At 45.8% G+C, this 16,030-nt stretch overlaps 1 protein-coding gene across 1 annotated transcript in view; it reads right to left on the bottom strand.

Moving 5' to 3' along the window:
* Window positions 1–16,030, bottom strand: part of raly (RALY heterogeneous nuclear ribonucleoprotein) — a 99,474-nt gene that overhangs the window by 29,223 nt on the left and 54,221 nt on the right. Inside the window, exons 2-4 of the mRNA XM_068704511.1 lie at window positions 15,396–15,724; window positions 9,818–9,890; window positions 8,228–8,275 (exon numbers count right to left, since the gene is read on the bottom strand). Of these exons, the coding sequence (XP_068560612.1) occupies window positions 8,228–8,275; window positions 9,818–9,890; window positions 15,396–15,651 (377 nt within the window). The 5' untranslated portion in view covers window positions 15,652–15,724. The remainder of the gene's footprint in view (window positions 1–8,227; window positions 8,276–9,817; window positions 9,891–15,395; window positions 15,725–16,030) is intronic.

The raw sequence follows: 16,030 nt of genomic DNA on the forward strand, positions 1-16,030 counted from the left end.
ATGTCATAAGTTGGGTAACGTGTCTGTCCGGCCTTCATAGCAATACCTATGAAAAATAATGCCCGGTAAAGTTTAGATATCCCACGAAATGTCTTGGGTGTTATCTTCAAATAAAGACTACATCACACACCGGGGGGCGGAGCCAGGAGACGGCACATCTTTCCAGCGTGACACAAGAAGTCAATGTTGATGTTTTTGTCACGTAACTTGCGTACTTTAACTTTGTTTAACCCAAACAACAACCTATTCCTAACCCTAACCTAACCCGGATTAAACTCTACGCCTTGCTCAATATGCCGGTCTCAGTGTGGTTGGTGGCACACAGGGAACCTGAACCTCTGGTTAGATTACAAGTTAGGTCACAGTTAATAAAAAGCAATAACACGTGTAATAAGTTGTGAATGAACCCGGGAATGAACGTTGGTGACGGTCTGGAGATGTGTGTGGAACACTGACAGTTATTTAACAGAACGATTGTGACAACACTGCCCTCCCTTTGGCTTCACTACTTCAGACTCAATGAGATGTGTTCCACTGCAGGCTGGGTTTTAACCATTCGTGACAAGAAGCAACTTTTATTTTTTGTAATAATCGCAGGTCCAGATGGTCGTGTGCTTCAGTCCCACAGCTCAGCATGTCTCCACAGGAGTCGAGGGAACCTAGAGCTAACGACCTACGTGGCAATTTAATCTCACCGTTTGGACAAAGCTGTGTTTGGTTTTTTACCGTACAGATCATACTTCAGGAGATGAATACACGTTCAAAGCTTCATGTCCGCCCCCTCAGTCTGGCCTCAAACAATGGTATGCAGCCTGCAGCCATCCTCCTCCTGCTCCTCCTGTCAGTATACTTTGCATCTACGTCACTAAAACACAGACACACAGCTTTGATTCACGTCGGTCAGACTTGGACTTTTAAGTGTACTAACTCTGTCTGTTGGCATAGCGGCAAAACAAAGTACGAAATAACTATCAGCACAATTAAAACTATGTACATATTAACTATGTAGTCAACTTACAAGATCTACAAGTCAACAAAATTGTGCACGCAAAACGCTCCGCCTCTAAAACGTTAATGAATTGTCCTGTCAAAATAAACAAATGTATTTATTTCACTGATAGTTATATTAAAGTATCGTATTAAGAATAAAATCATCCTTAACCCATAATGTAAATTCCTTCTTTTGTGGACTTAAAGTCATTGTTTTATTCGATGGCCTTTGAACAAACAATCAAAAACCACGTGGCCTTGTCCCTAAAATGACAGAGTTCAGGACTGGCTCAGGACTGGCTCAGGACTGGCTCAGGACTGGCTCCGGACTGGCTAAGGACCGGCTCAGGACCGGATCCGGACTGGCTCAGAACTGGCTCAGGACTGGCTCAGGACTGGCTCCGGCTGCTTTTGATGTTGAGAATAGAAATAAAGGAGTGGACGAAGAAGAAAAAGACTGAAAGAAACACGCAGAAGGGTTGACAGGAATGAAAGGAGAGGAGAGGAGGGGAGGAAAGAAGAAAGAAAAATACCCCTTCTTGTACAGACACCGTGTACAGTATATCAGTATATCAGTATATCATACCATTACATTCATGGGCTGAACATGGGGGGGAGGGAGACTGCCAGATCACAGTGATGGGTGTAAATCAGTCCTGGGGTCTGCAACCAAGCTGTTCGGCATGTTTCAACATCTGTTAGGACAGATGTTTATACAGTGAAGCTCAGCAGGGTTTCTCAAATTCTGGTATAGGGTTTGATTTGGTGGGATGGATGTACAGAGGTTAATTCAGCCAGCGTGAGGCCAGGAGTTCAGCGGGTTGAGTCCTATTCACACACCTGGAGGAGGGCTGAGCGGCGACGCCTTTCCTTCAGACTGAATGGAGCCAGATGAGGTGGTGATCAGGAGATACTCCAGGTATACGTCAAACAAGACGGGGACCCCAAGGTAGCACCAGAACGTGCTGGAGGGGTTTAAATTCCGGTGCTGAGAAGTCAAGCCAACGCGGAAATGACAAAAACTGCATTTCCTCAAAAGGCCACTTGAGGCCACTTCCAAACGAGTCGAGCCTCAGACTCCCATGAGTCCAACTTCATAGCTGATATAAACATGTTCACAGTCAGGTATTAAAGCTAATACCCCCGTTCATGTGTGTGTGTGTGTGTGTGTGTGTGTGTGTGTGTCTGCTACACACATTTGAATAATGATAAATTAAATGGATAGATTGAGCATATAATCACATTTACTTTACTAAAACTGCACGACAATGCTTCATTTGTACATGTACAGTTCGATGTGATCATTGAATGACGGAGTGTAATTGGTCAATTTACTATATACTAAACGTGACCCCCCCCCCGGTCTGTGTGCTTTTGGTCCAGGTCTGTTTTTCATGAACCGGTCATGGCTCTTTAGTGATAAATGAAGGGAAATCGTGATGCTAAAGCATGAAATTATATTGTAGACAACTTTGTGGCAACATTTCGGGTAAGGCCTCTGAGGAATTTTGGCTTGGAAAAACTTGACTGGAGTCCCGTCCTAAACTCCATCCAACGCTGTTGTGATGAACTGGAACGGCGACTGGGAGCCAGGATGTGAGAAAGCCAACATGGCTGTGTACAAAGCGTGCATCTGTCCTGCATTAAAGTTGTGTTATCTTCCTTCTGATAGTCATTTACTTTCCCTCACCTAAGTGGCATCATCTGCACCGTCCAACCAGTGATCTGACGGCTGAATGGGAGCACGGTTCTGCAGCCAGGTGTCTAAAGCCTTCCAGGAAAGACTGAAGGTTGTTCTAGCAGAAGATGAAGGCTCATAGTTCTGGAAGGTACGGGTGGTTTGGGGTGTCCACATTAGCCATGTATCTCTGCTGATGCTGTCAGGCCTGGTTTGCTGCTGTCTTCACTTCTGCTTGTTTCAGAGTTCGTTTTCTTTTAGTCGGGTCTTAATAATGAGTTAGGTTGAGGTCACATGACTTGAATCGTTGAGAACATTCCGCTGTTTGTCCATGAAACTGCTCCTTGGCCTGTTTGATCCTTGTTTTCCTGCAAATTGACCCTTCGCTAAATTGTAATATTGACAACTCTCTGACTCTGATGCGTAGTCTCTCATCCAATCATTGGAAAGAGATATGCGTATCTAAAATGTTGTGTTTCTGGTAAACATCTGTGGAGCTAACGTTAGCAAACTAAATTGGCACATTTTAAACCAGCGTTAGCACTGCTATGCAATGCTAGCTAAGGTATACTGCATGTATACACATGCTGCTTTTGCTTTGCAGGAACAGTGTTGTTCCTTAATTTCATTGACTCTTCTGTCGGAATTGATCTTTCCAAAACATGTATAATATTCATTTCGGGAGTGCAGTTAGTGACAGTGTGGGCTCCGTTGTGCCCATTATGCTGTCTTGATGTTCCTTGTTAGGGGGTCACCTAAATAAAGACGAGGGTATTTTATTCAACTGTGCTGGAAGCAACTGAGAGACCTGAAAGCAGAATAACTGCAGAGTTTCCAGAGTCAGTCGCCAACGAAAGATTGTTTCAAACTTTTAAAAGTGCACTTTCAGTGAAGGGGTTTAAAACCAGACCGGCAAACCTCAAGAATGCCACGTGTGTCTAGAAACAGATGACAAGTTCAATTTCCTCTTAGTTGAAAACTTTAGGAACTGGTCACAAAATTTGTGAGGAATCAGAAGTCCAGGTTGGATTTTTTTGGATCAATGGTTGCACCACGACATGCTTACATGGTGCTGGTTCAACCAGACTGATCGGTTTTCACACATTTCTGAAGAAACATCTACACGACCAGATTAGCGCTTAAGAACATCATTAATATAATGAAAAAGAACAAGAGGTTTGGAACAATGATTTAAACTAAATATACCTGCACCAAGTGTCCAACATGTCAAAAGACGCCTGCAACGTGAGAGCGTCTTTGACCAACGGCTCAGTCGAACAGTTCAACTCTCTGACCCTTAATTCAATGATTAGATGATTAAATCCTGGCTGTATTTAGGTGGTTGGTATATCACAACGCAGTGTACCGGCTGAATATTCAGTTCAAAATGATAGAATAAGTCCTGCGACTGTTTTCTACAGTTAAAGCTCTTCTTTCAAACAGGCACCACCGCTCCTCGTCCAGTAAAATGGTACAATCCAGTGGTGAGACTTCTGAAGAAGAGCTAACCTCTCCTGACTCTCAGCCAGGTTTCAGTCACACACAAACAAATCCAATCCTGAAGAAACCATTCATAAGAAATGTCTTATTATAGTAATAAAGCATTTACTGAGGCTGGTCTGGTTGGAGCAGGGCAGGTACCGGTAAAGGTAAAGGGTTCACCACCTCTGTGGAGGTGAGGTGAGCGGAGACTGACATCTGATCCGTGAATACTCCTCTGAGACTTGATTTTTCTGCAGCGGCCTGTTCCTGACAGGGATGTGCCAAATTACACTGACGGTCCAAGCCCAGAAAGGCATCATAGTGGTTCCAGGAAGCGTCCCCGGACTGGGAAGTGTCATGAAAGCTTCAGAGGATAACGGTCCCACTCAGCGGCCGTAGACCGCGGGTTTTATTGTGCCATCGGCCGCCTATCACAGCTTGCATTCTCCTCCTCTTCCGCTATCTACGCCTTCTCTTTTGCGAGGCCACCGTCGGTGCATCCTGGGCTCACTTCTCCTGAGACGGTCGTGATCAGTTTAAAGGAATACAACAGCGGAGTGATGAAGTTTTGGAGCCAGACCTTTCCTTAGCGCTGACTCGGCGCTGTGGCGATAGCTCTGGTCGTGGGTTGTGTGTGCTCAACAACTCCCGTGAGAGTTGGACTCTCTGGCTGAACCTCGTGCTGTGTGCGAGCACAGGCAATGTGGTTGTTGGTGATGAGTAGTTCGGAGAATTAACAGACTGCTGCTCTTCCTCATGGAAGTTTCTTCATGGGAGATGAAGAAACCTTGATTACCCTTCTTCACTGCATCAGGCCGCTTTATGTCAGACGGATGAAGCGTAATGTGTTGTGACAAGAGTCAGGGAAGGTTTTGGGAGAGTTGCTTTTTTTGCAAAACACAAACCCTCTGTACCTCATCAGTTTCAAGAACCTCTGCCTACAGTGACACTGAATAACCCTGTTTTTCTTTCTTAGGGTGAAACTCAAAGATCCCATCTTGAGATCGGAAGCATGTGTTGGTTTTGACGTTTGGGATCATCTGGATGAGTCGTCGCTGATTCATCTCAGCTGGACATCTCTACTCTCTGTCCTGCTCAGTTCATACACTTTTAAAAAACGTGTGCTCCTTTTGGCACACGTGTATTTTTTTGTGCGTTACAAAAACTGAAAGTTCAGTTTCAAAGTCCTGAACTCTCATGAGGAGCAGCGGAGACTCACGGCACATGAAGGGGTCCGAGGGTTCGTCTCACTTCAAGCGATGGGCAGACAGACGCACCCTCAGAGCAGTGTTTGCTTTGGTGATGACTTTCACCTGGTCTTGGCGGAACATTAATAGTTCCCACACTGTGACGGGGCAGCAGAGGTCAATGTAAATGGTTTGATTTGGCCAGATGTTCCTCAGATTGACAGGTACTGCTCATGTCCTGGTCACGTATTCCGTGGAGAATCGTCCCGCTGTCTCTCCAGTTCAACAGTACTTTGGAACGGGTCTTGCTGTTCTTGGATGCCATTTAAATCAGTTATTTTCACAAAAATAATTCACAAAAGGAGTGCTCGGTTTTTGCGGCTGCTAAGCCTGCACAAACGAGACAGAAAGAGGCTGAAACACCCTGACTGCACTGCCAAGCATGCACCGTCTCTGTGCTCCCGTGCTCCGGTTCACACGTATTAAAATTCGGTGATGTGCAGACATTTGGCGTAAAATTGGCCCCGTTTCTATGCAAAGAGGCCTCAAAAACAGTCCAGAGTTCCACACACAGTCACAGTGAAAGTGAGTGCGTCTTCAGAGAGCTGCTGGTCAGTTACTGACAGACTGAGATATTAAATATCATACAGGGCTTCTCTCTGTTATGTGTGAATGTAAGCGTTGAGGAATGCTTCAGCACCTTGGCAGTCGAGACCTGTGGCTTGTGGTCTGTAGGTGTACTGTTCTTTTGTTCTCTCTGCCATTTTTCTGTCATTGTTCTGCTTCTAGAGGCTCAACGTTTACATTTGCCACATGAATAACTGCATAAAGAAAAAGGGCAAATTGCACTTTTCAGCTACAATGCGAGTTTTCCAGATCACTTCAAGAACACTTCTATTTTCCACTCGACTGTGGATGAGAACAATGTTTAGTCAGACTACCCCCCCTCCCCAAGAAGAATGACAGCATCAGCTGTTTCAGCAAATGCCCCCAAAACAACATATGTTTATGTTCAAGTGACAGAGCCCTCACACAGACACACACACACACACACACACACACACACACACACACACACACACACACACACACACACACACACACACACACACACACACACACACTCCCATTCCATGTGACTCCACAGTGTTTCCCTAAAGAATCAGTCTCTATTTCCTTCTTCTTCTGTTCTTTCTTTAATAATTTAATAAGGCTCGTTGTTTTATAGAGTGTGGGTTTTGGGCTGATGGGTGCTTTGCTTTTAAAACTAATAATTTAATTTCAATAAAAATGTTTTCATTTAATTTAATGTCTGTTCAGTCACTATCTATTGCTAAGTGAGTTATTAACACAACGGTGATTGAGCCTACGGCCCAGTGACGAAAGTATTGCAATATTTATATTTATATATTTCTGAAAACAACATTTAACTCACTGCTTATGCAAAACAAACATGTTGTGCAGCAGCTTCACATTAAAAGCATTTAAGTGTGTGAACAAGACTACGGTCGTTTCCTGTATTAGTTTGAAATGTTGCTGAGAGTAAAGGAACAGTCACGAGCAGCAGTGAGCTGTTGGATGAAGACCTGCAGGCTATACCTCAGAGAGAAGCTATGAAGACCTGCAGACTGGACCTCAGAGAGAAGCTATGAAGACCTGCAGGCTGGACCTCAGAGAGAAGCTATGAAGACCTGCAGGCTGGACCTCAGAGAGAAGCTATGAAGACCTGCAGGCTGTACCTCAGAGAGAAGCTATGAAGACCTGCAGGCTGTACCTCAGAGATAAGCTATGAAGACCTGCAGGCTGGACCTCAGAGAGAAGCTATGAAGACCTGCAGGCTGGACCTCAGAGAGAAGCTATGAAGACCTGCAGGCTGTACCTCAGAGAGAAGCTATGAAGACCTGCAGGCTGTACCTCAGAGATAAGCTATGAAGACCTGCAGACTGTACCTCAGAGAGAAGCTATGAAGACCTGCAGGCTGTACCTCAGAGAGAAGCTATGAAGACCTGCAGGCTGTACCTCAGAGAGAAGCTATGAAGACCTGCAGGCTGGACCTCAGAGAGAAGCTATGAAGACCTGCAGGCTGTACCTCAGAGAGAAGCTATGAAGACCTGCAGGCTGTACCTCAGAAAGAAGCTATGAAGACCTGCAGGCTGTACCTCAGAGAGAAGCTATGAAGACCTGCAGGCTGTACCTCAGAGAGAAGCTATGAAGACCTGCAGGCTGTACCTCAGAGAGAAGCTATGAAGACCTGCAGGCTGTACCTCAGAAAGAAGCTATGAAGACCTGCAGGCTGTACCTCAGAGAGAAGCTATGAAGACCTGCAGGCTGTACCTCAGAGATAAGCTATGAAGACCTGCAGACTTTACCTCAGAGAGAAGCTATGAAGACCTGCAGGCTGTACCTCAGAGAGAAGCTATGAAGACCTGCAGGCTGTACCTCAGAGAGAAGCTATGAAGACCTGCAGGCTGTACCTCAGAGAGAAGCTATGAAGACCTGCAGGCTGTACCTCAGAGATAAGCTATGAAGACCTGCAGACTTTACCTCAGAGAGAAGCTATGAAGACCTGCAGGCTGTACCTCAGAGAGAAGCTATGAAGACCTGCAGGCTGTGCAGCAGAGAGAAGCTACTGATGCTCTGAAACCCCCCCCCGCCCCGGTGCTTCAACACCACATTTGCACCATTGTCATAGCTCGACATGTTTGACTCACATTGGGCCTCTGAACAACATTCTGCCACAGGCCTCTGAGATGAACCTCCTGCTGATGGCTATAAACACCAGAGCCAAGAGTCCATGTGTTCAGAGCCTGACCGCAGCCCTGCTGGCACTGAACCGGAGAAGAACGCTGGAAGAACCCCAAGAACCCCAAGAACCCATCCTCTCTCTCACCTGTCATAGAAGTCTTCTCTGTAGTAGTCGTAGTCAAACTCGTAGCCGCTGGGGGAGAAAGCACAGCAGCACACAGTGACGGTGCAGTAAACAGTGTACGCTCCGTAACACGAGCGTGCGACCGCATTTAAAACAACACGAGGGAACAGAAACCGTTCTGGGTTTACGGTCGCACATACGAACAAAAACGCATTAAAAAAAGGCAGTAATTACGAACTGTGTGGGAGACAAAGAAGAAACCACAACATACTTCATGTTACCCCAGAGACAGAAACAGAGACAGACACATGAACACAAACACAACCAAGAGAAGTGGAATCCTCGTGAATTATGAATATTACGTGTGACGTTTATGAACACATTTTACTATTGATAAAGGATGAACAACAAAGTCCTCAAAGAAGGTTCCAAAAAACAAAAATGAAGCAATAAAAGAACAATACAGTGTAAACTGTATTGTTCTTTGTTCTTCATCACTTATATGATGTGTTTATCATATAATGTCTCAAGAACACAATAAACACATAAGGAACACGGCGTCCCAGTCATGTGACGTCTCTCAGGAATGCCTCGAGGGACTTTGGACAAACATGGACGTAGACTGAAACCTCAGGCACCTTTTATTTTGAAACAGATCAAATTGAATGAAATGACTCTGTAATGCCCACGCGATCGCTGAAGGGACTCTAGATCTTCTTAAGCCGCTTCTAGTTCATCGTTTACCTCTTCTGAAGGTTTAAATATGAGACCGCCGGCTAAAACAAAAGCTACGACGAGTTATAGTATGTCTGAAGGCTGTCAGCGGTCCTTTATGTCTTCAGATTATTGCAGCTTTCAAATATTCAGGGAATGTTTTTGAAACAACCGCTTTGAGGCTCTACATAAGATGCTGCTGTTTTGGGACTTTATTATTAAAAAAACGTGTCTCATATGCATGCTTTACAATATTTAGTTTACCACTTTAACATATATGAGAGAGGATGCTCATAGTTATTACAACACAAGAGCATTGATTGTTTTTATATTAAAAAGGTTTTGAGACATCAACCTTTGTTAGGATCAACGCAGGTATTTTAAACAAAAAGTGGGATTTTTCACAATAATATGACCTTTGTGAAATCTTCTGAAACAAGAGACAAAGTCCACGTCTAAGACTGAACCCTCTTTGTTCAGGTTTAAACACATCACACCTCTTTGATATTAATGAGAAACTCTGAAACTGATCACCACCAGAACAATAACCAGTTCAAATCATTAAAGAGTAAAAAGACATCTGACATCCTGTCCCTCTACAAACGAACCCTGCAGGTCTAGATGCTCATGACAGCCGTTGTTCTTGGAGGACTGAGATGTTAAAAATAGAAGCTGAGACTCCTTCAGGGTGTCGTTTCACACCTTCAGGTCTCGGCCTTCTCCTGCTTCAGGGCGCTGTTATCCAGCGTAGGCGGGTTTTAAAACCATGGCCCTCTACAATTAAAGTGGTTTGCATCTCAGTCTGTCGGTGAAATATTCTCTCGTTGGCCTTCTCTTTAGAAGGTCCGGAAACACCGATCTACCGAACAATCCAGCCAATGAAGCGGCAGCGCGTACCTGTAGAGGGAGGCGGCCGATCGCTTCAGGATCTTGGGTCTGTTCGGCCTCGGCTCTCCGGCCATGTTGATATCTGGAAACACAGAAGAGCAGCGTTTCATTTTACGGCTACGATGAGGGGAATCAACCAAAAACCCAACGCGCTGTTCACCACTCAGTAAAGAAGATCAAAGGTCCCTTCAAGCTCAAACACTCCAGAGTCCCAAAAAACATTTAGTGAAATATGTTTGAGCACTGAAAAGAAGAAAGAAGCTTGAACACATAAGTGGAGAGAGGATCACTGTTTAAAGGAACATCTGGTGGATGATGTGTCGCCTTGTGATCTCCAGTAGAGGGCGCTGTTGAGCCATTTTACAACATCTTCTGTCAGTGCAGCTCCTGACAACTCTCCATTTATAAGTAAGAAATCTGATGTCCAGCTCTTCTGTTTGAGACTTTAATTGGTTATTTGTGTTAAAATTAAGTAAAGAAGAGATCCACATTAACCTAACCTTAACATGCAACTAAACCTAACCTTAACCTAACCTTAACATATAACTAAACCTAGCCTTTAACTAAACCTTAACCTAAGCTTAACCTAACCTTAGCCTAACCTTAAGTGTTCATCCTAACACATAATGGTTTACCTGCACTGCGAGTCCCCACAATGTCACTGTGTGAACAGTGTCCCCACAACATGAGGAATACATGCATGCACACACACACACACACACACACACACACACACACACACACACACACACACACACAGAGTAATAGAGGGGACATTTCCCAGAAGGCTCAGCCAGCGTGTGTGTGTGTGTGTGTGTGTGTGTGTGTGTGTGTGTGTGTGTGTGTGTGTAGGATAAAGCTATGACAGCTGAGGGGCTGCTAAGTGATGCTCTCTGCTCCGCTGCAGTGTGTGTGTGTGTGTGTGGTTTCTATGAGGATCACATTAAATCTCCTCTACTGTCTCTCTGCCACACTCCTCTGTTCTAACATCAAACACATGTGTGTCTCTGTACTGGATGACGTCCAGGTGATGCTAGGAGACACGGTCAACCTTTTTATCACATAATCACTTCCTGTGTTGACACGACGAACAATAAAAGTAACACGATAATGAGGATCGTTTGGCGCTTCACAAAACCAGGAGTTCAACAAAGTGCTTCAGATGAAAGAGGTGAAATAAAAGGGCTAAATACTGAAGTGCAACATAGAACAGGTGTGATATCCAGGACTGCCATGACGATCCGAGACGTACGGAGGAACAGAACCACGGATGGAATGGATCTTTGGAGCAGCGAGTAGCTGTATGTATGAGACGCATGAGGCCTTCAAGTAACTGCAAAGGAAACGCTCAGAGTATACGAGTTACATCATTAACGTAGGCTAATGATGTAACTTCAACCCAAACCACCATCTTTCAACAAAACTAATTTCTTCAAATGTTTTTATACTGAAATGACTGTTTGCTCAGAGAGGCGTCGATGAAGTATGCTTGTGTTGCGTTCAGGGACCTCCGCTTTGAAAGACAAGACCCAGCAGGAGACGAATAAAAAGCACTGAGGCAGATGGATTGGCAGGTGGTCTGTGTGTGTGTGTGTGTGTGTGTGTGTGTGTGTGTGTGTGTGTGTGTGTGTGTGTGTGTGTTTGCATCTTTAGCCTAGGTCATAAAGGGGAGGTCAATAACAGTTTGGGTTGGATGAAGATGCGTTAGTGTGTGTGTGTGTGTGTGTGTGTCCTTGCAAGCAACTGGATTTTTGCCATTTCCACACCTGGCTGCGGTCAGGGTTCTGGATCACTGCCTCAAACACACACACACACACACACACACACACACACACACACACACACACACACACACACACACACACACACACACACACACACAGAGACACACACACACACATTCCCCTTCACGGTGAAGTTAACAGGCTTGAATCTTCAGCCTCTGGCTGCTGAAAACTCACTTCTCCCTCCTCATCCGTCCATCCATCCATCCTTTTATCATCTTCACTCGTTCTTTTCCTTCCCTTGATCTTCCCTCACATTTCAAACACATGACGCTCCATCATCCTGCTTCATGTTTTACGTTATTTCAGGAGGTGCAGACATGTTAAAGCGGGTCCTTGCAGGTGCTCCAGTGTCCTCCCACAACGTAGAAGCAGTTTAGATGAACTGGAAAGACTGGATGTTCCTGTGATGGACTGTTGTCTGAACCCCTCATCCAATGCATGCTGGATGAGCATGCCCCCCCCCCCACATGAACGCTAACAGTGAGCTGAACGAGGCCGTGATCGGCTGAAGAGACGAGGCCCTCGGGAGACTCCACATGTCTCCGATCAACGCAGAGCTGTCCCCGTCCTTCACACGTTGTTCAAACCAGCTTTGCACTTCTGTCTCGTGTTATATGGTGTTGAAAGCAGCATTAAGGATGTACAGAAGCTGTTCAGCTCTCCGTGTTACAGACGTCTCTGTGCTGCAGAGTGAACGCAAACATCCAGAAAATAGTTTAAACAGAGAGTTTTAGAAATGATCCTTCCTTTAATTCAGTGGCTTTGTCCACAAAGGACAACAAAATACATTTGTATCATTTTGGGTGTTTTATGAAACTTTTCTACAACTGTGGTGTTGAAATGACTTTACGAATTAACAAATTTACAATTAGTGTATAAAACGGAGTTCATCACATTGTCACAAGCGGTGAACTCTCTACCTACCTCTCTGGCATCAGACAAACAAGTCACAACAAACAACACTACTGGTGGTCTTTACCAGTAGAACATTCAGCTCAATGTTAGCATCAACCATATATGCAGCACAGCACTGTATTTACTCCCTTCATTGCTCAGAATCCACAACCGTCACTCCTTAAACAAGACTACAAATTGAAGTTCGTAAAGCAGTTAAATACTGTAATTCGGGGGATTGCGTGAAACAATGTGCGACGCTCACTCTTTGTCTACATCAGCAAGAGAACAGATAGTTGATGTTGGGCGTCGGCTGTTAGCAGCCAGCTGGCAGCACCGCCTGACAGCGCAGCAACCTTTGGATCAACTCGGCCCACGGCGTTGTGATTCATCCTCATGATCGCAGCGACCGGGTCTCTCTCTCTCTCTCCAGCACCGTCCTGCTGATCGCAGAGCTAGCGGCTAACAAACGGAGGTTGCATTCAGGTACATTATGGTGCTTTTCAAGCTCCACACAGTCAAAATGAGGATGGGGCGAAGGTCAATTACAACCTTATCATGATGCGTTCAAATGTAATCTTGTAAAAATGTAGTTTTTTGGCGAGAAACTTGAACGAACACAGTTACTGGTAGTGAGAATGTGTTATTTTGTCACATTCCCGTTCATTGTATACACTTAGACCTCCACACCTCCTGTGTCAGAGCGCACACACACACACACACACACACACACACACACACACACACACACACACACAGTGAGGGAGGTTATGAGAGAAACGTGCTGGCTGCTCTGCCGTGACTGAACATAAACCGGTGGAGGTCTTCACACCTGCTCGTCTCTTCCTGCTGCCGCCGGGGGAAACAGACAGACGGCGGAAAACACTCGAGCAGCTTAAAGGCACGCGGCGCTCAACCCTGATTTCCCCTCTGATGTCTTACTGCGCAGTAACACGGAGGAGGAAAGGTGGGGGAGAGAGCGCGTAAGTAAACACTCGAGAGGGACGTAATGGCGCTCGGGGGGTCGTCAAAGTTTGTGCGAGTTCTCTGAACTTCACTGAACTTCACTGAACTTCACTGTGGTTACTGAGACTGTGAGCTCTGAAGACTCACTGGAGGCTGATCGGTCCGTACCGCTGTGGTTCAGACACACATCTACTGGAAGCCTGACAAGATGGAAATCGCCGCCAGGAGAGGCATGCCATGGTTTACATGTGTGTGTGTGTGTGTGTGTGTGTGTGTGTGTGTGTGTGTGTGTGTGCACCTCCGTGTCTGTCCACGGCTAATCTTGCATTCTGTGCTGCAGAACTGCATGCTGGCTCCGCAACAGAGAGCGCGGGACTCCGGTGGGTCGGGAGGAGGACTCCGGTGGGTGAGGAGGAGGACTCCGGTGGGTCGGGAGGAGGACTCCGGTGGGTGAGGAGGAGGACTCCGGTGGGTCGGGAGGAGGACTCCGGTGGGTTGGGAGGAGGACTCCGGTGGGTGAGGAGGAGGACTCCGGTGGGTCGGGAGGAGGACTCCGGTGGGTGAGGAGGAGGACTCTGGTGGGTCGGGAGGAGGACTCCGGTGGGTCGGGAGGACGACTCCGGTGGGTCGGGAGGAGGACTCCGGTGGGTGAGGAGGAGGACTCCGGTGGGTCGGGAAGAGGACTCTGCGTTCGCATCGTGGTGCTTGGTGCTCAGGCACAGTCGAGCTTGATGGACCGTGGATTTCATTGTGTGAGAGTTTTTGGAGTAAAGATGCAAATTCAAAAAATGCACGAGAGGAATGTACGACTGCTTGTGTTTTGTTTGTCATGTGGTCATTGTGCATCCCTGTGTTGCATAAAGAATCTTTGTTTTTGAGTTTGACAGATGTGCATTTTATGACTCCTTACAGCCTATTCGTATCTAGAGGCGGGGGGGGGGGGGGTTGTATTCCTTTAATCACGCATTAAAGCAGTTGTCATTGCAGAAACACCTGGATGACATCTGGATCCTTCTAGTTGTTTCAAGTGATCTTGTGATTTGGCAAGGATCCAGCTTGCCATGCACGTTAAAGAGATCGTGCATGAACCAAAAATAAAAAACAATGTTTTCCACTATTCTCTGACATTCTATAGACTCATTTGATTTAGTAATTAACAAATGAATCAGTTAACCGATGAATAAATTCATTGAAAAGGCTATTTCACCACCAGTTACACACTCATTTAGAAATTGTCATCTTCGTAAGAAGACATCTTCTGATACCTCAGAGTTAATGAGTCCAGGAAATATACTTCTTTTTAATTAAATACAATGTTTTGTCGTCTACAGATTTGTTGTTGTGAAACAGGACATACATAGTTAACAAAACTCCACCTGAACATTTGAATGTCAAGCACAATGTGCACTCCACATGTTGAAAATAAAGCCTCATGATTTCCATCTGCAGGTAGATTAACCTCATCTTCAATGACTTGAGGGTAAATCAGTGAAACTTGATTTTGGCAATCACACTTTTCTTTTCACTCTTTGTCAGTGGAGCTGTAATTACATTATCCTCATACGAAAGCTTGTACGACATTAAACAGAAGTTATTTCTCATATCGTGCATTCTCCTACGAATGTATCGCAACGCTGTGCAAGAACAACAGAACCACATGGTTCAGTTGAATAAAGGATTGTGGTTTGGGTTAATATAAGTATGTCATGTAAAGGTGCATGTTTTATCTTAAGTTATATAACAGAAGTAAGGTCAAATAAATCAATGGAAACTTGGTTTCACACGGGACTCCTGGGTGAAAGTCCTGCGTTTGTTTGACTCGTCCATGAAACCCGACCCGCTCCTCGTGTCCCTTTATACTTTGATCACCTGACTTCCTCAGGCCTGTGCTTCCTGGCTGTTCCTAGCTCTAACAGTGGATGAGAACAGTCTGGACTCACCCAGTGTCTGTCCGGCCAGCACCCTGCCGTTCTCCCCGATCACGGCCCCCCTGGCGTGCCTCTCGCTGGCGTACTGGATGAAGGCGTAGCCTTTGTGCACGGAGCATCCCAACACCCGGCCGTACTTGGAGAAGATGCTCTCCACGTCCGACTTCTTCACCACCGCTGTGTTCAGATTGCCGATGAACACCCGGGAGTTGATCGACTTCGGATCCGTCTTGTTGGTCACGTTGCTGGTCTGGACCTTCAGCGACATGCTGGAGAGACGGGCGACAGAGGCGACTGACGGATGGATGGATCGGGGGGCAGAGATTCAGAGAGGTGGGGATCTGAAGAGGACACAAGAGAACAGATACTCGGGGTTAGCGCAGCTGCAAACACTGACACACTTGAGACTCATAACTGAACAAAAATCACCAAACCAGCTGGGAAAGTCAGTGAATGGCTGTCAACACGGGGAAGACGGTAGATGACTTTCTTTACTTTCATTGTTCATTCATTTCTCGCACAGACGGAGAGACCTTGGTGCATACATACGAGCCACGCTTTTGCAAGAATATGATAAGGAATAAGAAGCTGCAGTGTGGGCGTGTGGCCTTCTCGTGAGGCGGCCTTGGAGAGTTTCTTTTACAGAT

This window comes from Cebidichthys violaceus, unplaced genomic scaffold, assembly GCF_023349555.1.
Source record: "Cebidichthys violaceus isolate CVI_PGR_0920_01 unplaced genomic scaffold, fCebVio1.0.p SCAF_93, whole genome shotgun sequence".
Taxonomy (NCBI): domain Eukaryota; kingdom Metazoa; phylum Chordata; class Actinopteri; order Perciformes; family Stichaeidae; genus Cebidichthys; species Cebidichthys violaceus.